At 41.3% G+C, this 22405-nt stretch overlaps 1 protein-coding gene across 1 annotated transcript in view; it reads right to left on the minus strand.

Moving 5' to 3' along the window:
• Window positions 1-22405, minus strand: part of gjc4a.1 (gap junction protein gamma 4a.1) — a 34663-nt gene that overhangs the window by 10806 nt on the left and 1452 nt on the right. Inside the window, exon 2 of the mRNA XM_077199188.1 lies at window positions 5225-6419. Within this exon, the coding sequence (XP_077055303.1) occupies window positions 5225-6389 (1165 nt within the window). The 5' untranslated portion in view covers window positions 6390-6419. The remainder of the gene's footprint in view (window positions 1-5224; window positions 6420-22405) is intronic.

Here is a 22405-nt window from a genome sequence, read left to right on the forward strand (position 1 = left end):
AAGTGGCAGGAAGACGTAACGTCTCCGTTCCCTACTCAGGGAACGAGGGTTACATACGTAACCAAGACGTTCCCTTTCGTTGTCACTCCGAGTTACGTCGGATGACGACGAATGGGGTTACCAGTCTAATTACGCCACCTTCTCGGCTGTCTTCCAGTGCTATATTTGAACCCCAGGGGTGGCAAGGTGGCTTGCCAAGGGAAAGACACATGCTCAGAGAGGCTTACAGTGGAAATACACATGTGGGGGTCACTCAGAGGAGGGACCATGCACACGGGAGGCACCTAGCCGACGCGCAGGCAATAGACACTGGCGCCGACGTCAGGAGTGCTGTAGGAACTCAGGGCTTTCGGAGAAGCTCGCACGTATCCAGTCCGTGGAGTGGAATGGCGAGCAAGCGAAGGACGGAAGGACGGACGATATTTAAAAGTACTTACTTAACAGTCTTATTTTTTGTCCCCACAGCAATCTTAGTTTGTCGTGTAATAGGCACAGTTTGGGACTCCGGGAATGAAAATGGCTCGAAGCGACCTCAGATGCTTCTGACTCCATAAGAGGAGGTGGCGGGCGAGTTGCGACATACGGCGTGAACGTAGACCACCTTGACGGTTGATGTACGCTACTGTGGCGGTATTGTCTGATCGGACTAGTACGTGTTGACCCCTGAGCAACGCCCGGAAGCGGTGCAGGGCAAGGCGTACTGCCAGCAACTCGAGGCAATAGACATGCCATACTGCTCAACACTACATGCGAGAATCACTGAGCTTCAGGAGCAACCTTGCTCAACACCTAAGTGTGAAGAAATTCACTGAACTTCAGGAGCATTTCTGCTCAACACCTGGGTGTGATAAATCTCACTGAATTTTTCAGGAGCATTTCTGCTCAACATGAGAGTGAGACAGCATGTCCATTGCGCATGGCGCCCCAGCCCGTGGAGGCATCTGTTGAGACAACAACATGCCGGGAAGCTCGTTCCAGGGGCACTCGGACCCGTAGAAAACTGAGGTTCGACCACGGGGTGAGTACTGACGGCAGGTCGGAGTAACTGGTACTCGGAGGGTGCCTCTGTTGCCATGCCCACCTCGGGACTCGGTCGCAAACCCAAAGCTGAAGCGGTCTCATATGAAAAAAAAATCTGAGCGGCGTACCGCAGCTGCAGATGCCAAATGCCCCAGGAGCCTCTGAAAAAACTTCAGCGGAACCGCACTCTTGCGCTTGATAGTCTCAGGCAAGTCAGCAATGGCCGAGTGGAGAAGGCGACCAAGTCCATACCGAGAAAAGAGCTCCTCTGCACGGGGCAAAGTTTACTCCTTTCCCAGCTGACCCGAAGGCCCAGACGAGCTAGGTGCCGGAGCACTGGGTCCCTGTATTCGCAAACCTGGTCTCAGGAGTGAGCTTCAGACAGCCAGTCACCGAAATAGTTCAGGATGCGAACCCCGTGTTCCCATGGAGGAACAAGGGCTGCCTCAACAGCCTTGTGAAGGCGCGAGGAGACAGGGCTAACCCGAATGGGAGAACAGCGTACTGATATACGCGCGCCCTGACAGCAAACCGTAGGTATGGTCTGAGTCGAAGGAGAACGGAGACATAAAAGTAGGCGTCCTTCAGGTCGATCGCTGCAAACCAATCCAATGGCCGCACACATACAGAAAGGCGTTTGGCCAGGAGCATCTTGAACGGCAGCCTGTGAAGGGAGCGGTTCAGATGCGTAGGTCCAGGATTGGCCGTAACCCACCAGACTTCTCTGGGACAATGAGGTAGGGGCTGTAAACCCGGACCTCATTTCGGCTGGAGGGACAGTCTCAATCGCACCCTTCGCCAGTAGGGTAGCAACCTCCGCTCTCATGATAGGGGCATAGCTATCGACCAAAGTGGAGCGGACTCCCCTGAAGCAGGGAGGAGACCGTGCGAACTGAATCGCATAGCCGAGCCGATGGTTCGCGCGGAGCAGATAGGGAAAAAAAAAAAAGCTCAATTCATCTGACTTCAGCCAACACAACCTGCTGTAAAGCCAGTGTGATTAAATAATGAAGTATCTATGCAGTGTGTGTGTGTGTGTGTGCGCGCATGTTTTTCTATCCTGGTGGGGACTTAAACCTGAATGCACACAGACTCATGGGGACTCGTGTCACTGTGAGGACCTAAATTGAGGTACACAAGCTTATAAATCATACAAAAAAGTTTTTTGAAAATGTAAAAATGCAGAAAGTTGTGTGTCTAGGGGTTGGGTTAGTGTACTGTAAGGAGACAGAATATACAGTTTGTTTGATGCTACAGTATAAAAACATTACGTCTATGGAGAGTCCCCACAAAGATAGTGGATCAGTGTGTGTGTGTGTGTGTGTGTGTGTGTGTGTGTGTGTGTGTGTGTGTGTGTGTATGCGCGCACTTGTGTGTGTGTGTCGTGTCCTGGTATTCCATACATTGCGGGAAAATGTCTCAACGTGAATTATAATATTAAATGCACCTTTCACCCGGTCAACCTTCATGAAAACAGGACATCTGAAACATACAGTAGCCTACTTTATCCTAATAGTCTAAATTAAAGTTTTTTTTTGTGCTTGACGGACTTGTTTTGCTGTTGCACCCGCGTCTCGCAAATGAAACGGCATTCTAAAAATGCTGCGCTCAAGTTAAAAGAAGTCCAACTTGCGTCTTATTACCTTGTGTTATTTCCCATTCCAATGCAACAGACGCATTCTTTATGAACAGCGCTTAGAACTAGCCATGTGTTCTTCATTACGGTCCTTCATTGAGCGCATCACAGAAGGACAGCGGTTAATCGCCTCAGAAACTTCACGCGTATGAAGCCAAGCGCCATATCAGGCATTTCCTTAAACAGCCACAGGTCAGATTTTCTGCCAAAGTAAAGAGCTTATTAATTACGAAAACGATTATTTATTTTTGCTAATTATTATTTTATTTCAGTTAGTTTTTCAGTAACTGTTGTTAGTTTCGTTTAGTTTTAGTCTTTCATTTATTATGAATTTTTAATTTTATTTCAGTTTACGAAAATGTTTTTTGACCATTAGTTTTAGTTTCAGTTTTCAGTTTTCGTTAACCTTGCCGGGATCTCATCATGCACGTCCGGGAGGAAAGATATTGGGGTTTGCCGTGGACGCGGGTCGGCGGCCACAACCAAAAACCAATCGTCCCGGGAAAGCATGGCCGTCATCTCCGGATCAGACTCAGGCACAGCCGTATGCACACCAGAAGGTGCCAGTTGTGACGAGTCATCATTACCAAAAGAATCAAGCCCACCTAGTAATGCTGCTACAGACACAGCATCATCCTCTGTAGCTTCAAATGAAAACACACGGGCCACCCGAGGGTAGACTCGTGGAATCATCAGTTCGCTATCAGTTTGCCTGTTGTGGTAACATTCACTGTCGTGTGCTGCCACCTACTGGACCAGGTCACAAAACACTTCAGTTGACTTCAATAGCATGGAGTGGAGTGGAGCGCCGCTGCCCTACAGAGTATATTAACTTTTGCTTTATTAACTTAATATGCTTTATTAACTTAATAGAAAGCATTATTAACTTAATATGCTTTCTATATTAACTAGAAAGCATATTAACTTTTGCCTGTTGTGGTAACATTCACTGTCGTGTGCTGCCACCTACTGGACCAGGTCACAAAACACTTCAGTTGACTTCAATAGCATGGAGTGGAGTGGAGCGCCGCTGCCCTACAGAGTTTAGCTCCAACCCTGACATTGATTAGGTTGTTCAGGGGTGTTTGATTAGGGTTGGAGCTAAACTCTGTAGGGCAGCGGCACTCCACTCCACTCCATGCTATTGAAGTCAACTGAAGTGTTTTGTGACCTGGTCCAGTAGGTGGCAGCACACGACAGTGAATGTTACCACAACAGGCAAAAGTTAATATGCTTTCTCACTGAGTTTAGCTCCAACCCTGATATATATATATACAGTATATAAATTTTTAAAAAAAAACTCACTTGCCTGCAGCCTTAGTAATCCTGAAGACATTGATTAGGTTGTTCAGGCGTGTTTGATTAGGGTTGGAGCTAAACTCTGCAGGACATAGGTACTCCAGGACTGACGTTGCCCTTCCCTGGAGTAGCATAACGATAACAAAAAGGACAATATAAAATTCAAAGAAGTTGGGAAATACTCAGCTGCGTGGAGGAAGATTGCTGATGCTACAGGATTTTCAGGTGAGATTCCCAATTAATTCAGTAATTCAATATAATATTCAGTGACTGGTGTACAGTGACTGAGGTTGTAATCAACCGGACACGGGGCGTATCCAGATCAGATGGTGGACTTGGGCCTAGACACGACCACAATGCATCCCTGAAGTGTCAGCAGAGCTTGTGTCAACTAGACTCTCCCCTGTGAAGGCCTCATCGACATGACAACCATCGGCACTGATACTCAACAAACTCGTCTCCATACGCGTGATGACTCCGATCTTCACCAAGAAAATGCATAATATAGTGTTCCGATCCAATCTGACTTCTGATCTGTAATGCTGCCTGAATCATAACCATACACTGTTCATTCATTCGCCAGAGGAGAACTGGCCACCCGGTTTCTGAGCCTGGTTTCTCCCAAGGTTTTTTTTCTCTATTCGGTCACCTGATGGAGTTTTGGTTCCTTGCCACAGTCTCCTTTCTTCGCCTTTCTTCGCCATTGGCTTTTGATTTGCTTAGTTGGAGACATTTAATCTTATATTTAACAATATTATTACAAATTTATTTTCCTGTTATCTCTGTAAAGCTGCTTTGAAACAATCTGTATTGTAAAAAGCGCTATATAAATAAAGGTGACTTGACTCCTTAAACATAACAATATTGTTGACCACAAACGGACAATAGAATGTGCACGTCCACTGTGCGATACCTCGTTCTACATACAACGCAACGTGGCGCTTCTCCTCCGGTGAGCGACCGCCTTAATGGTGTAGATACATTAGTGATATTTGAGCATACATTTGTGGGCAAGAATAGGTACACTGTCAATAGTGTAGTCCTGAACTCACACAGAAAATAAAATAGGCGAAGCAAATTTGCAGCATGATTCTAAATTGAAAATAAGCCAAATCTATGTGGGAACTTTTTTGCCCTCACGCAAAATAACAGATTCCTTTTGAAATTAATGGATTTTAATGGATCTTACAAGATTTTACAGAGCAATGGTAAATGTGACCACACCATAAAAAATTTGATGTGAAACAAGAAGTGTAGCCCAAAACAAACCTTTCTCCTCAGCGCTGACATAGCCCTCCTGTGCTTGGTTAAGTCGGTTTTGCTCAACTGCAATGCTGTTAGAGTCTGGACCGCTGCTGTGTGAAGGCCCTACTTCCTCAGAGTGGTATGCCTTGTCCAGGTGTTGCTGTGCCATTTTCAGGTGTTTCCGTAGACGGTCTAGATCACTACTAGTGTTGTCATCACCCAGTGACTCCCGTCCTGAGTCTCCCAGGAACTCAGCCTTAAGCTTGCCAGAAGACTCCTTTTTCAGGGCAGCCTGATATCCCGGTGGGGCATTGGCAAGGCGATGACAGATGGTGGATGCTGATGGCCTATGTACGGGGAACCTCTGAGTCGATCGACTGCGGAGACCGTCCCTTATGCCACCAATTCCCAGATGAAGGATTTCCAGCACAGTCAGCACAAGGCAGAGTATACTGACAACATACATGATGATCAGGAAGATTGTCTTTTCAGTGGGACGTGAGACAAAGCAGTCCACCGTGTGAGGGCAAGGGCTCCGAGTGCAAATGTATGATGGTGCCACTTCAAAACCATACAGAACATACTGGCCAAAAAGGAAGGCTATCTCAAAGGCAACACGAGAGACTAATTGTAACACATATACTTTCATAAGACCGTCTCTCTTGATGCGACGACGGCCATCATGCTTCGTAGCTGGATTGTTGGATTTAGCAGCAGACTTGGCTGTAGAAACCGCTTTACTATCCTTCTCAGATGGCTCAATCTCCTCCAAGATCATGGGAACTTCCTCACCCATCTGGTCAGCCCTGTCATAGTCATGGCCCACTCCACGATGAACCATAGACAGCAGTTTGCGTTTATATGGTCGGTATTCGTCATCAGCCAGTCGAGCAATTTTGTGCATGGCAAAGCCGAGGTACATAATGGATGGTGTGGTGATCATAATAATTTGAAAAACCCAGAATCGAACGTGTGATAGAGGGGCAAAAGCATCATAGCATACATTATCACAACCAGGCTGTAAAGTGTTGCACACAAACTTGCTCTGTTCATCATGATAGATGGTCTCACCACCCACCACTGTCAGGACAATTCGGAAGATGATGAGGAGAGTGAGCCAGATCTTTCCCACAAAAGTGGAATGGTTGGAGATCTCGTCAAGCAAGCGCGTCAAGAAGCTCCAACTCATGTTGCCACCAACACAGGAGACCTGTCAGATCTGCAGAAGATAGGAGGAGGTAGTAGAATCAGAGGCATTTAAATTGGGACAACCATTGCAGTAAATGTCTCAGTTGTGGCTAACAGAAGTATCAGAAACATTGTTTTGCAGATTATGAAATAAAAGTCCAGCACAATATGGTGAACATGTTTGAGTAAAAAAAAAAACTTTGAGAATTAAAGACATATGCATGCACACACACGTTTGTATGACTATCTTTGAGAGGACATTCATTGATATAATGCAATCCCTAGCCTCTAACCCTAACCTTAACTTATTCTTAATAAAATGAAAGACCAAGGTCATCACTTTACTCTGTTTTCACTAGGATGGTCTAAAAGACAAACTGATCCTAACAAAGAAAACTATACAAGTTCACACACACTCACACACTCTTAATGGGTTCATGTTCAGCCTAAGAGAAATACAGCAGTCAACATTTTAAGTGGATTAAAACCTTTCGTCCAACCAAGTTATACAAGAATTTTGAACAATAGGCCTACCCGTTCTTGCCTTAGTACAACTTTGATTCACTTTTTTGATCCACTTTAAATGTTGACTACTTTATAAGTGCCCAAAACAATGGGGAAAAAGTAGTTTAAAACACATCAAGTTCTTATTAAAGCACCATTTGTATTCAGAAAAGTTTTGAAAATGTATTGACTCTCAAAATGTCAGGTGGTGTAACCACGTAAAATGCTTGCATTTCCCAAGCATTTGAATTATAGATAAAGATAGATTATTATGAATATAGAACGTTGACAGAGTGAAACAAGAGCACTGTTGCAAAAAATCTACCTCTGTCCGGTGTCAAGTTTATACATATTCAGTACACAAATATTAATACGAACGTCATTTCTAAAAAACAAATTTGTGCAGTTTTTTCTTTCTATAAAAAGGATTACAAATACACTAGCCAGAAAATTTGGTTGTGAATAAATATTTTAATGACAGCTCTAAAAAACAAACAAAAATCAAAAGACAAATCTAGGCTAACTCATAAAATGTTACTTGAACTGCATATTAACGCACCAGTGGGGCTCGACAGCCTTAGTCAAACGGGTTGGCGCGTATGGTTGGGTTGCGGAGAGATTGTGAGATTGTGGTTAGGTCTCAGCAGCAACTGTTGGTTTATTTGTATAGGTTGTATAGTATTTACAGTCATTACGTTCCTGTATATATTGCGTGAATGACGGGAGGTTGGGCAGATATTGTGTTTTGTGGTAGGTGGTATGCCATACGGAACCGTTGCCACTGAAACTGCATATTAACGCACCAGTGGGGCTCGACAGCCTTAGTCAAACGGGTTGGCGCGTATGGTTGGGTTGCGGAGAGATTGTGAGATTGTGGTTAGGTCTCAGCAGCAAGAGGGAAGTAGAGGTCAGTAAGCTGGGCTGAGTTGAGTGGGGGACGGAGGGGGTGACTCTGGGACGCCAGAGTCACTGTCGAGCCCTCTTGAGGTGTCGTGGGCTAGTCGACGAAACACTGAGGACGGAAGGTGCCCACTTGAAGACCCTAGAGATGTTCCCTACTCCGCTCAATCCAGAGGGTTGTTATGGGGGGACCGCACTGTGGTTGCAGCCGTTGTGTGTGCTGACGCGCAATACACTGTATTAACACCAGACAGAAAATTCACGTCACCAGATGGAAAGAATGGATGGAGAAGCATAGGTTACTGTAAAGCTACATCTTAGTTGGTGATTATCTTGGCGAAAGCCGAGTACAAATCAGCATGAAGTTTTAACATCTACTCTCGTGTAATGGAAATCATAAATTATAATGGCTAACAGTGTTTTTGATCTATCTGTCACATACAGTACAAACAGGAGGCGATAGGATGTCATAATAAAATACATTTATTAAAAATATACAGGTAAAATAATATTAGATTTTATTTAACTTAATTAACTGCCAAAAGAACGGTATTACAGGAACAGACTGAATAACTTGTGAGCCTAAGGATCTCACCGGATTTTAATAACATGCAGCTTGATGTACATAAACATTCAATAGCCTACTGAAAAAAAGGTTTTCAAGCAGTAGGCTACCTCATCCAATTAATAATTTGTCTTTCAATTCAGTTTAGCGTTATTTGTTTTATTTTTGTAAGACTGGAAAAACTCTAAGGACTTTAAGAGAGGGCCACTCTCTGAGAAAACAAAAGAAATTAACATTTGAACTCCCCCTCATGCACTATTAGACGAAGGTCTCACCTCCCTCATCCTAATTTACATTTCTCTCCCCCATTCTTCATCCTGGCAGAGATCTCCCAAACTCACACAAGAATCTAAATGGTTTAATGTGAATGATTTTCATCAAGGTTTATACATGTTTGGTATTATTTGAAATGTCTCGGTGCGACTGGTACAAATGTCTCATTCTCAAAGAAGTAAAACAAAAGGTAATAAGGTTTTTAAGAGTTTGGGAATAACTGGCACACAAAGGAATGTTGTCTCTAGGCACTCCAAAAGGTGTAAATTCATGAATGCTAATTTCCACTATTCTTCGCAGATGGTCAACTACTACCCCCAGTAATGGTGGGGGAATACAGTAAATTTCCACTAAACTCAAGTTTTACATATCAAATAAGGTCTGGCTTTATAAGGAAAATACAACGAGAGCTCAGGGCTGTTTTCTGTATTCAGATTAGCCGTGTGGTTGAGGGTCTCGCGACTCTCAGCTCCCGTAGCCATACAGTGTCGGGTAAAGGATTTTCCTCTTTGTTCTAGAACATTTGATGGTTTGCATTGATTATCTTTCAATTGATTATGGAATTGTAATAATACATTTACCTGACATAATAAATTGTTATATTTGATTATTCTAACAGACTTTGACTTTATTTTCATTGGAGTTAAAAGGAATAGTCAAACATTAACGTATATTTAATGATGCACAGATATCATTGAAAAACCTTTTCATTTTATGGAGTCAGATGAAACGAGTTAATACATAAGATTAAATGTATTGCATTTAACCAAAAATACTTTGCCACGAGAAAAGACAGCAACACGCAAAGACCTTCACCGCTAATTTTCGAATTCCGCCATTGGATCGAGTTAGACGGCCTTACATTTTTCATGTAATGTTTTTTTCGTTCAAAACATTAAAGTAATATAAATATTTTCATTCAGAGCTCAACTAAGAAATATTTATTTCGACGAATGAAGGTTACACACAGGCCAGCACATGGGCATTAAACACAAATCTCGACCAGTCACCAGACTGCTCAAGTCTACGTTCCGTGGATCACTTTCCTGCACCAGAATCAGGTTGCATCGCGGATAAACTGAAGTGAAACGAACAACCATTTAAATGTGCTGCTGAATTTAGTAGCCTGTAAATTTTATGCCAGACATGTTGCTCTACTGACTTTCTCTGGTAGATAATTATATGTACGTTAGTTTGAAAATAAATGTTAACTTGGTGTAAGCTAGCTTAGTTTACACTAGGTAACGTTAATATGTTGACGTTAATCAATTCCTGACCGATTGCAAAAGGGAACATAAGTTTACCCGTGGCGTATTTTGATTTTACAATGGTAATTAACGTTAACATATATCGAGTCAGCGTCATAAGAATAACGTTGAAACCGTAGAAGTTAAAGCAGCACTATGTAGTTTTTGCTCTCGGGGTCCCCCTACAGTTGGGAAACAGTATTGTCTTCTATTACGGTCGTAAAATCTGTCATGGTTACACCAGGGGATACACGTGCATTTGTTGACAAGCCAATACCGTCTTGAGTTCTTAAGTCTTGGGCAGACTGCCAGCGTTGCATGTGAAATGCCTTCATCCCAGGTACATTGGCATATATTTTAGCATGTCATATGAATATAATTTCATGGGTTCTATTTTTTTTCAAACGCCAAAAGATCGCGTAGCTCACGTTACAAGCTAGCGTCATTATAGTAGCCTATGGCTACTGTTTTACATACAATCGATTTGCATTATAGCCTGAGGCAAGACACTTTCACCAGAAAAATAAATAAACAAACATGACTATCATGAAGATAAATGGAGGACCAGATAGATTCCGTAACATGGCCAGGCAGACAACAAATTTGAAAAAATAGAATTAGTATGCAAGCAATATATTTACTAGTCCAACAGCATTACAACCAGGTCAGCATCGGTAGGGCACCCCTCCTCCTGCTTAAGCTCACGTCAGCGAGCGAACGCTGGACATATATTGATCCTCGTCCGGCCTTTTATTTTGTCACTCTCCCTTTTTCTCGTTCTAGTCTCCTCCGACAAAACCTTTGCCTTCTTCGTTTTAGTTGCTGCTTCGGCCATGACAACAACATACAGATGGCAAACAAACGCTAGTTGGGCTCTCACGTCAGAATTTGAGGAAGTGGGGAGTGGTGGGGGAAGTGAGGTATGCAGTAAAGCAGTCGAATTTTGTAGTTCTTTTTGTGCTCGGGTTACTACCCGAACCCAAGGGGGTAATCCATCAGCTGGAAACTGAAGCCTCCCGGGGGCCGCCATTGTAGCAGACCATCACCTGCTGTTAGCATTCCATTGACTCCCATTAATTTTGGCGTCACTTTGACAGCGAATAACTTTAAATCTGAGGCGTCCAAAGACTTAATTTGTCCATTGTTTATTTCTAAAGAAACACGACAATGTATACAATGCTCCATTACTTTGTATCTTACGTTATGGCCTCTTATAATTGTACGTAATGACAATTGCTCTTGTCGCACAATAGAGAAATTAGCCAGGAGGAGAAGCCCGCAGGCAATCTTTTACTGTCTATGAGGCAATCAGGGGGACGTGGAGAACTAAAGTCAAGGGAGAAGCGATAGAGAGTCCATAAAAGCAACGGGACAAAATATTTCAACAACGTTTTTGAGGAATTGGAAATAATTCGGTATGTACCACAGCTACTAGAAGATTTACAACTGTCAGACAGGTTGCTCACGTCACATCTACGTCGTCAAGCTCAGTTTGAGCCTGCGCAGTACACTCAGCCATCAGGGAGTGAGTGCTTCTAATTGGGCTTCACGTTTCTCCGTTGAAATCAAGCATTTGTCCATTTCTTTTACTGTCTATGCCCGAACCCCGAAGTTACGTAGTGCCAGTAAAAGCGATACAGACACTGTCAGGCTATGGCAGACGTGTCATTGAACCTATTGTAAGTCGATGTACCATCTCTCATGTCTTGGAAAGATATTATGAAGGTTAAAAAACTACATAGTGTTGCTTTAACCTGATCAGCAACTAACTTAAGTGAAGGAGCTACATGTAAAGGGACTGGCTTACAAGGGTGTGATTAATGGTAACGTTAGCAAACAGTTGTGACTGGTGACACACACAATGGTCAACAACTCTGTACTTCCATTGCAATTTCTGACTTTTCAACAATGTTTTTTTTTTTTACAGCTAGATATCATTTGTAGCATCATAAAATACAATGAGGACACTGATAGTGAAATACTTACTACAGCTGCATTTCTAGTAGTTATGAGACTGAGAAATTGTCGCATTTCCCTAATTCACTGCATTGTTCTTGGCTAAGGCTGTTGTTTTATAAGGTCAATGTTTGCCAGTTCTTATAAAATATGACACTTGAGTACTGAAAATGTGGAGCCGTGGAAGTAATGTATAAGTTCATAAATGTCGATGTAATGAAAATTAGTTGTCTTTTTTTTTATTAGATTTTGGACAAGATTACATATTAAGTAATGTTCCTTAATGGAAAACATGTTTTATTAAATCCATATCTTTTTTGTTTGTTTAAAATAAATTATTTCTATTAACGTGTATTCTTAAAAATTAAAAAAAAAAAAATTATAATTAAATCTGTATATATTTGATTGGATAAAACAAATAATTTCTAATTCTAATACATATTTCTTAAATGAGAATTTTTGTGAATCTAAATGAGAATCTATATATTTTTGTTTAGATCAAAAATAGAATTTAAATTAATTGACCTTCTTCAACAAGAAAAATATACTTTCTGCCAAGTTTTATAAAATAGTTTTCTTAGACAGAAAATATTGGTTAGGGCAAGTTATTTATTTTTTATAGTTATAAAATACAGGTCCTTCTCAAAAAATTAGCATATTGTGATAAAGTTCATTATTTTCCATAATGTAATGATAAAAATTAAACTTTCATATATTTTAGATTCATTGCAAACCAACTGAAATATTTCAGGTCTTTTATTGTTTTAATACTGATGATTTTGGCATACAGCTCATGAAAACCCAAAATTCCTATCTCAAAAAATTAGCATATCATGAAAAGGGTCTCTAAACGAGCTATTAACCTAATCATCTGAATCAACTAATTAACTCTAAACACATACAAAAGATTTTTAAAACTCCCAGCCTGTTTCATTACTCAAAACCACAATCATGGGTAAGACTGCCGACCTGACTGCTGTCCAGAAGGCCATCATTGACACCCTCAAGCAAGAGGGTAAGACACAAAGAAATTTCTGAACAAATAGGCTGTTGCCAGAGTGCTGTATCAAGGCACCTCAGTGGGAAGTCTGTGGGAAGGAAAAAGTGTGGCAAAAAACGGTGCACAACGAGAAGAGGTGACCAGACCCTGAGGAAGATTGTGGAGAAGGACCGATTCCAGACCTTGGGGGACCTGTGGAAGCAGTGGACTGAGTCTGGAATAGAAACATCCAGAGCCACCGTGCACAGGCGTGTGCAGGAAATGGGCTACAGGTGCCGCATTCCCCAGGTCAAGCCACTTTTGAACCAGAAACAGCGGCAGAAGCGCCTGACCTGGGCTACAGAGAAGCAGCACTGGACTGTTGCTCAGTGGTCCAAATAACTTTTTTCAGATGAAAGTAAATTTTGCATGTCATTCGGAAACCAAGGTGCCAGAGTCTGGAGGAAGACTGGGGAGAAGGAAATGCCAAAATGGGTGCGGTGTGTAGGATTACAAATTTTATTTTAAATGTATAATTGAGCTTCCAATACAATAGCATAGAAACTGAGAAAGTTTATTAGTGTGAATTTTGTATCTAAGGTAAATGATGTCACAAACCTGCCTGTTCCTGTCTGTCCAGCTCTCTATTGTAAGTTAAATTGGTCAGAGCACTGAGACTATCACCTTTTGTCTTTATGCACTGCCTGGCCATTAAGATAATGTGAAGGTATCGGTGAAGAGTCTGGCTGATTGGATTAGGATATTTACATTACACTGTTATGCTGATTGGATTAGGATTGGTAACACTCTCAGTCTAGGGCACATCCTTAACCCAGATGCCTCATTTGCATGCTTTTGTTTCCACCTTTATGTAACTCCTCCTCCTGAAAGGGTATATGAACTAAATGTATACTGCCTTAGTTAGACTTGATTGAGATGACTACAGCGACGCAATAAAGAACTTATACCTCAACAATCTCCTGGTCTGCAACTCTATCTTTTCTACACTTGAGAAGAAAAAGTTCACAACAGATGGTGCCGTGAGCCGGATGGAGCTGAAACACCTGAATCCAGAACTGAATCTCAACAAAAGATTTCAACAAAGACTGAATTCCAGACTGAATCTTGAAACTTCAAGCTCAAAAAAAGAATCTCAACAAAGAATGAACTTCTGACTGAATTCCAGACTGAATTTTGAAACTTCAAGCTCAACAAAGATTTCAACAAAGAATTATCTTTCTGACTGAGTTCCAGACGGAATCTTTCCGTACAACTAAAGATTTGGTGAGTTTCACTCTATTCAAAGAACAACTGCAGACCAGTACGAATTTTGTGCCTCTGCGCCGTCAGAGAAAGAGTTATCAGACAGCTGTAGTGTTTGATTACCTAAAGTTATCCTTTAAAAGTTGTCTTTTAAAGATGAAAATATATCCTCTGTTCAGGCAGGGACGTTTTTAACATCACATGTTAAAAAGATATCCTCTGTGTCAGGCAGGGAAGATTAGTATTATTTTGCTAATTATTTGTTTTGTTGTTTGTTACCTTGTGGTGTTACCCTCTAAAAAATTTCTTTTAGAGAAGAGAGTTTGATCCTCTGAATAGTCAGGGAAGTTGTTGGTATCCTCTGTGCAGACAAGGAAGATTTTAGCATTCAAGTTAAAATATTGTTAGCCTCTGTGCAAGCAGAGAAGAGGTAGTCTTACAGGCTATTTATTTTGGTTACCCTTTTAAAAGTTTTTTCTTTTAGAGAGGAAAGTTTGATCCTCTGTTTCAGGCAGGGAAGAGTTAGCAATACATGCTAGTAATTTTGTTTTATCCTCTAAAAAGTTAGGAAGGTGAAAGATCCTTTCCGTTTCTTTCAGGGAAGATTAGCGTAACGTGCTAATAATTTGTGTTTTATCCTCTGCTTTGCCAGGGAAGTGGAAAAAGTTTTTTTCAGGCAGGGAAGATTTTAGTATAAATTGCTAATATTTTGTGTGTTACCCTTTGCTCTGGGCATGGAAGGTTAACTGTGTTATCGAGTGTAGCCTCTTTTGATCAGAGAAGATTTAGTGTTTTTGTTTGTTTTATCCTCTAAAAGTTAAGAAGGTGAAAGATCCTTTGCATTTTTCTTTTAGGGAAGATTAGCGTAACGTACTAATTGTTTGTGATCTGTTGATAACAAGGAAGTTTAACAATAGTTGATTTGTGTTAACAAGCGTACCCTCTGTGATCAGAGAAGTTTAGTGCTTCTTTGTGTGGTAACAAAGAAATCCACAAAATGATTAAGAAAAGTGCTAGACTAATCTCCACAACTAAAAAAGGTGGTCTTGCTAATCCTTTGTGTTCAGATAGCGAATTTAAAACACTGTTAGGAGAACAGATGGATCTAATAGTCACTGAAAAAGTTAGACAAGAACTAACACAGAAATATGAGATTCATCCAGATAAGATTTGGTCTATTGAAGAATGCAAGAAGGTGTTAGGTGCATGTATCAGAAAGAAAAACATGAAAGGCATAATCTGTTGCCATAGGGAATTTAGCTTATCCATTGCACAAGAACAATCTAGGTGTATAGCTAAATTAAAAGAACAGAACAAACAAATGCACACTAAGGTGGGCCATAACAAGGCCTCAACCAAATGTGACTCAGAAGACCAACAGTCAGATGAAACTTATCCTGACTTAAAAGCATTCTTTGAAACAGATGTAGACATCCCATCAGTAACTGATAAGCCTGTAGATTCAGTAAAGGTTTGTGTTGCAAGAAGATCTCAGGGAATTGAGGAAAATGAAAGTGTTTCTACCCACCCTTCTGTAGTCCGAATACAAACTGTCGCAAAAGCCCTTGGACCTAAGGATATAGAACGACTCTCTGAGAGTTTACCCTCACCACGTAAACAGTTTTCTGAATTTAGAAGGGCATTGATCAGCAAAATTCGTCTATATGACATGTCGTTAACAGAAGTCACACAGTTAATGTCACAAATTTTAACTGATTCTGAATTCAACAGTTTTGAATCTGCAGTGACTTCTGAACTACAACATGCCAGTAGAGGCGATATGAGAGAAGGTGTTTTGAAAATCCTAAAGACTATCTTAGGACCCAAAATAGACTGGTCTAGAGTTACTAGCTGTGTACAAAAGAAAGAAGAAACGGTAAATGAATATACTGAACGGTTTTGTCAGTCAGCCATAACTTACAGTGGAATAGTGGATGATTCCGAAAGTGTGCTCGATGACAAAGGACCACTAATTCGTATCTGGTCAGATGGCCTTGTAGCCGAATACAGAAGAGCTTTGCCATTCCTAGATCTAACTTGGTCTAACAGAACTCTCAGAAGTAACGTTGACAGGTTAGCTGCATGGGAAAGAGATGCTGATGTTAAAACCAAAGTGAGAGTAGCAGCAGCAGCTACATTTAGCACAGCAAAACAAGAAAACAGGTGGTCTAAAAAAGAAGGGAGCTGCCACTATTGTGGAAGATTAGGACATTGGGAGAAAGAGTGTAGGAAGAAATTGCAAGATACAAAAAGAAATGCTATGCATAATTCTGCTCCTTCTCAGCCTGCTTACAACCCGGAAGCAGTTCCACAAGTGTCCACTGAAACTTTAGGACAGCTTGTTCAGGCTCTTTTAAGAGCACAAAAAGACCAGGAAAAAAACTAATTGTTGGGGCTGTGAGTAGCTACCTTACCCCTGTAATACATCATAATGACACAAGAATTTTTGTGAAAGGTAGCATACAAGAGAAAGAAATTGATTTTTTGCTTGATACAGGTGCAGAAATTACCATAATTCCTACAAAATTGGCTAAAGGTTTAGACATTCCGTACAAGAAAACCAAATTTTCTTTAACTGGCGTAATAGGTGAAGATTCTGATTTGTATGAAACCCCGCCCATAGATGTACAATTTGGCCCAAAAACTCTGACTACAAAATTGTTATGTGCTCCATTAAATACAGGTGCAATTTTAGGCATGGATCTCCTGAGACAAATACATCTAACTTTAGACGTGTCCTCAGAATCTGCTAGCATTCAAATTTCCTCAGCACAAGTTTCTACCAATAATGTAATCCCTCCAGAGTATGCTTTCTTACAGAATCATCCAATTTGGGCTAAAGACAAGGATGATTGTGGTTTGTTGACAGGTGTAGAACCAATAAAATTGACGGGGACTCCACCTCCGGTCACCAAACAATATCCGATCAATAAGGAAGCTATACAGGGGATCAAACCTATTGTAGAAAAGTTGCTGACGCAAGGAGTGCTAGTTAAAACCAACAGTCCCTGTAACTCACCCATTTGGCCCATCAAGAAATCCAATGGGACATGGAGACTTACAATAGACTACAGAGTAGCCAATAAAAATATTGATAAAATCACCCCTCTAGTGGCAGATCCTTCCACAATTTGTAATGGCATACCATTAGAGAGTAAGATTTTTTCAGTAATTGATATGTCTAATGGATTCTTTTCTGTACCGTTGCACTCTGACAGCCAGCCATGGTTAGCTTTCACAGTTGACTATGAGCAATACCAGTGGACACGTTTGCCACAGGGATTTCAAAACTCCCCAACCATATACCATCAGGCTGTCAGACGTGATTTGTGTGACCCAGAATGTCCGGTAAAACAGTCCACTATGATCCAATATGTCGATGATATTTTGATTTCCTCAACAGATCACGAGGTACATCAAACTGAATTGGCATCATTGTTGGACTATTTGCATAAGAAAGGACACAAATGCAGCTTTCACAAAGCTCAAATTGCTAAAAAGCAAGTCACATTTCTGGGTCAAACAATTGGTGCAGGAAATAGATCCATTACACAGGATCGAGCGGCTTCAGTCAAAGCCATACCCCCGCCTACTACCATTAAAACACTCCGATCATTTTTAGGAACAGCAGGTTACTGTAGACCTTGGATTGAAGACTATGCCTCAATTGCACAGCCGCTCTATGACTTGTTGAAAGGCCATGGTAAAGATTCTGATACTGTTTGTATGGAAGAATGTCACCTCAAAGCGTTCAATGATTTGAAGAGAGCACTATGTCAAGCACCAGCATTAGGAATTGCCCAAACTGATAGACCATTTGTGCTTTATGTCCATGAACATTTAAGCTTCATGACTGCAAGTCTAATGCAAGATCATGGGGGCAGTTTACGCCCAATTCATTACTATTCTGGTAAACTTGACATAGTAGCTCAAGGTATGGGCCCATGCCTCAGAGCAGTACAGGCAGTGCATCTAGCGCTTCAGGCTTCATCAGGAATGGTGTTAGGACAGTCTGTAAACGTAAGATGTCCGCATGCAGTGTCCGCATTAATGAATCAAGCAAAAGTCACTTCTGTCACTTCCTCTCGCTGGGGAAATTGGTTAGCAACTCTCACAGCCCCGAATATTGTCTTACAGCGTGCACCTGTCACGAATCCGTCCTCATGTATGATGTCTGCTATGACTGAAGTTTTGTTAGAGGATGAAGGAGAAATGACACACGATTGTGTTACGCTTACATATACACCTATGAGTGAAATAAAATAAACTCCCACAGAGAATTCAGAATTTGAGTTGTTTGTTGACGGTTCAGCTCAAGTAATTGAAGGTAACAGACGAGCAGGTTATGCAGTAACGTCCACCACGGAAGTGTTAGCTTCAGGACGTCTTCCAGATCATTTTTCAGCTCAGGCTGCAGAACTAGTAGCCCTAACAAGAGCATGCACGCTAGCTTCAGGATCAGTTGCTAATATCTACACAGATTCCAGATATGCTTTTGGGGTAATTCATGATTTTGGTGTCATTTGGCAAACCAGACAGTTTCTAACTTCTGCTGGATCCCCCATTAAGCATGCTGAATTAGTGAAAGATCTAATGTTTTCCATGAAACTTCCAAAGAAATTAGCAGTGATCAAAGTGAAAGCACATCTCACAACTAATACTACGGAAGCTAAAGGTAATGCTCTTGCTGATATGGCAGCTAAACAGGCTTGTTTCTATGCAACTGTACAAGTGTGTTCAGGTAGTGCAGCACAGAAGACAATTATGCCTCCTGAATCAATAATTGATCTGTACAAAGACGTTCCTCTGTATGAAGCATGGACATGGTTAGACAAAGGAGCCACAGTGGATTCATCTGGTTGCTGGACCAAAGGGGGAAAGTATGTCGCTCCCGAATCACTGCTGCCATATTTGGCTCAACAAATACACAGTTTAGGTCACAGTGGTCCAGCAACGATGAATCACAGGTTCTCAAATCAGTGGTGGAATCCAAAATTCAGAAATGTAGCCACAGAAACAGCCAAGAGGTGTGTTACATGTCAGAAAAATAATGATATACCAGCAGCCACTACACCAGCAGCACATACCCCAGCTCCACCAGGACCATTTCGTCACCTGCAAGTTGATTACATATCATTGCCTCGTTGTAAGGGAAAAACTGATGTTTTGGTAGTAATAGACAAGTTCTCAAGATGGGTAGAAGCTTATCCAACAGGGCGTGCTACAGCTGCACATACTGCTAAATGTCTTGTCACTGATTTCATTCCCAGATGGGGATTACCAGATTGGATTGACTCAGATCAAGGTACACACTTCACAGGACAGATAGTCAAGGAAGTGTCTAGAATGTTGCAGATTAAGTGGAACCTTCACTGCCCCTATAGGCCACAAGCATCAGGACAGGTTGAACGTGCAAACAGAACAATCAAAATCAGGCTAAGCAAAATGCATCAGGAAGGAGTACCATGGGTTGAAGCGTTGCCAGCAGTACTGTGTAGTATGAGAGCATCACCTAACAGAACAGTAGGACTGAGCCCTCATGAGATTATTACTGGACGCCCCATGCAGATGCCAGGTGTGATTGATCTTAGAAATGCTGATGTACACATTACCTCAGATGCCCTGATTGCTTACTGTGAAAACCTAACAAAGGCGGTACAGAGTGCCAGAGGGAGAGTTGAGTCATGTTGGCAGACTTCACCAGAAGGGGGACACACAATCATCCCAGGTCAATGGGTCATGATAAAGTCATTCAGAAATAAGCCATTAGAACCAAAGTGGCATGGGCCACATCAAGTGATGTTGATTACAGCCGCTGCAGTATTGTGTCAGGGAAGGAAAACCTGGACTCATTGTACACACTGTAAGGTTGTTCCCCCACCAACAGGGATAGGTTAGGACACAGAACCAGTGAGGAGCCCCGGGAAGAACCGAATGCAATAGGCTTCGGGGGTTAACCCTGGGGTGAAGACTTCCCTCATAGGCCCTATCCTAGTCCATCCTTACCTCACTGTTCTTTAGGTGTCAAAGGAATTAAGAAATAGGGAGAGATGGAACGACAATAGCAGACCCAGAAAAAGTTTACAACCCTAGTGTTTGAACAAATACTGCTCTACTGCTTAGCAGACTCGGAAGTTTACAACCCTAGTGTTTGAACAAATACTGCTCTCCTGTCTTTTGTTTTCTTTCTTACTCTGTGCAGATACCACTGATGACTTCCCGAGACCCATACGCACTGACCTCGTCATCTGCGTATGAAGCCACAAGAAAACCTCAAGAAACAACTTGACCCTCTTCCGAGCCAACTATCACAAAAGGATAAAGAAAAGAAAAAGAAAAAAATACACAACGCAGAGACTCACATACGAAACCTTCAGTCATCCATCAACATGATCAAGATTGTCGTACCAGTAACATCACAGACACTCTCGCTTCGCACAAGATAATAATCTTACAGAACAGAGTGGCCTTAGATTACATTCTAGCAACGGAAGGAGCCTGCACCATCATCGGACCTGAGTGCTGCACCGGGTTTTAATGGATCCAACAGAGAACTTGAACAAAATCCAACAAGACATTCTTGATCTTTCAGCAAAATTACACCAGATGACTGAAGTAAATTTTTCATGGTTCGGAAACTTGATTGGGAAACCCTGGCTGTGGATAAAGGAAATAGCAATTCTGCTGTTATTTCTTTTAATAGCGTACTATCTATGCGTCCACAGTATCAAGTGTTTCATTCAACAAATGACTCACGCCCCTCACAAAGAAATGACAGTTCCAAACAGAAAAGACTATTACCCTTAAGAACTTCACGGACCCTAAATTTGCATGTTTGTTTCTGTGTCAGCATGCAATTGCAGAAAAGCAAACATAGAACACGCATTATGTGCCTGTAACGATCACAAGTTACAAGAATGAACTTTTAAGTCTTTAAATTTGTATTTTGTGAGAGTTATTTAGAACTCTCAAAGGGGGAACTGTAGGATTACAAATTTTATTTTAAATGTATAATTGAGCTTCCAATACAATAGCATAGAAACTGAGAAAGTTTATTAGTGTGAATTTTGTATCTAAGGTAAATGATGTCACAAACCTGCCTGTTCCTGTCTGTCCAGCTCTCTATTGTAAGTTAAATTGGTCAGAGCACTGAGACTATCACCTTTTGTCTTTATGCACTGCCTGGCCATTAAGATAATGTGAAGGTATCGGTGAAGAGTCTGGCTGATTGGATTAGGATATTTACATTACACTGTTATGCTGATTGGATTAGGATTGGTAACACTCTCAGTCTAGGGCACATCCTTAACCCAGATGCCTCATTTGCATGCTTTTGTTTCCACCTTTATGTAACTCCTCCTCCTGAAAGGGTATATGAACTAAATGTATACTGCCTTAGTTAGACTTGATTGAGATGACTACAGCGACACAATAAAGAACTTATACCTCAACAATCTCCTGGTCTGCAACTCTATCTTTTCTACACTTGAGAAGAAAAAGTTCACAACAGGTGTCAGCTGCTAGTGTTGGTCCGCTGTGTTTTATCAAGGGCAGGGTCAATGCAGCTAGCTATCAGGAGATTTTGGAGCACTTCATGCTTCCATCTGCTGAAAAGCTTTATGGAGATGAAGATTTAATTTTTCAGCACGACCTGGCACCTGCTCACAGTGCCAAAACCACTGGTAAATAGTTTACTGACCATGGTATTACTGTGCTCAATTGGCCTGCCAACTCTCCTGACCTGAACCTCATAGAGAATCTGTGGGATATTGTGAAGAGAAAGTTGAGAGACGCAAGACCCAACACTCTGGATGAGCTTAAGGCCGCTATCGAAGCATCCTGGACCTCCATAACACCTCAGCAGTGCCACAGGCTGATTGCCTCCATGCCAAGCCACATTGAAGCAGTCATTTCTGCAAAAGGATTCCCGTCCAAGTATTGAGTGCATAACTGAACATAATTATTTGAAGGTTTTTGTATTAAAAACACTTATTTTATTGGTCGGATGAAATATCCTAATTTTTTGAGATAGGAATTTTGGGTTTTCATGAGCTGTATGCCAAAATCATCAGTATTAAAACAATAAAAGTTGTTATATTTCAGTTTTATATTTTATATTTCATAAAAATATTTCAGTTGGTGTGCAATGAATCTAAAATATATGAAAGTTTAATTTTTATCATTACATTATGGAAAATAATGAACTTTATCACAATATGCTAATTATTTGAGAAGGACCTGTATAGATGTGAACCAGGTACCTAAATCTTTTTAATTGGATGAATTACATTTTTTTTCAGTGTGAGCCACATGGTTAAGATTTTACATAT

Source organism: Siphateles boraxobius, unplaced genomic scaffold, assembly GCF_051911475.1.
Source record: "Siphateles boraxobius isolate OS27281-9 unplaced genomic scaffold, OSU_SipBor_1 41, whole genome shotgun sequence".
Lineage (NCBI taxonomy): Eukaryota > Metazoa > Chordata > Actinopteri > Cypriniformes > Leuciscidae > Siphateles > Siphateles boraxobius.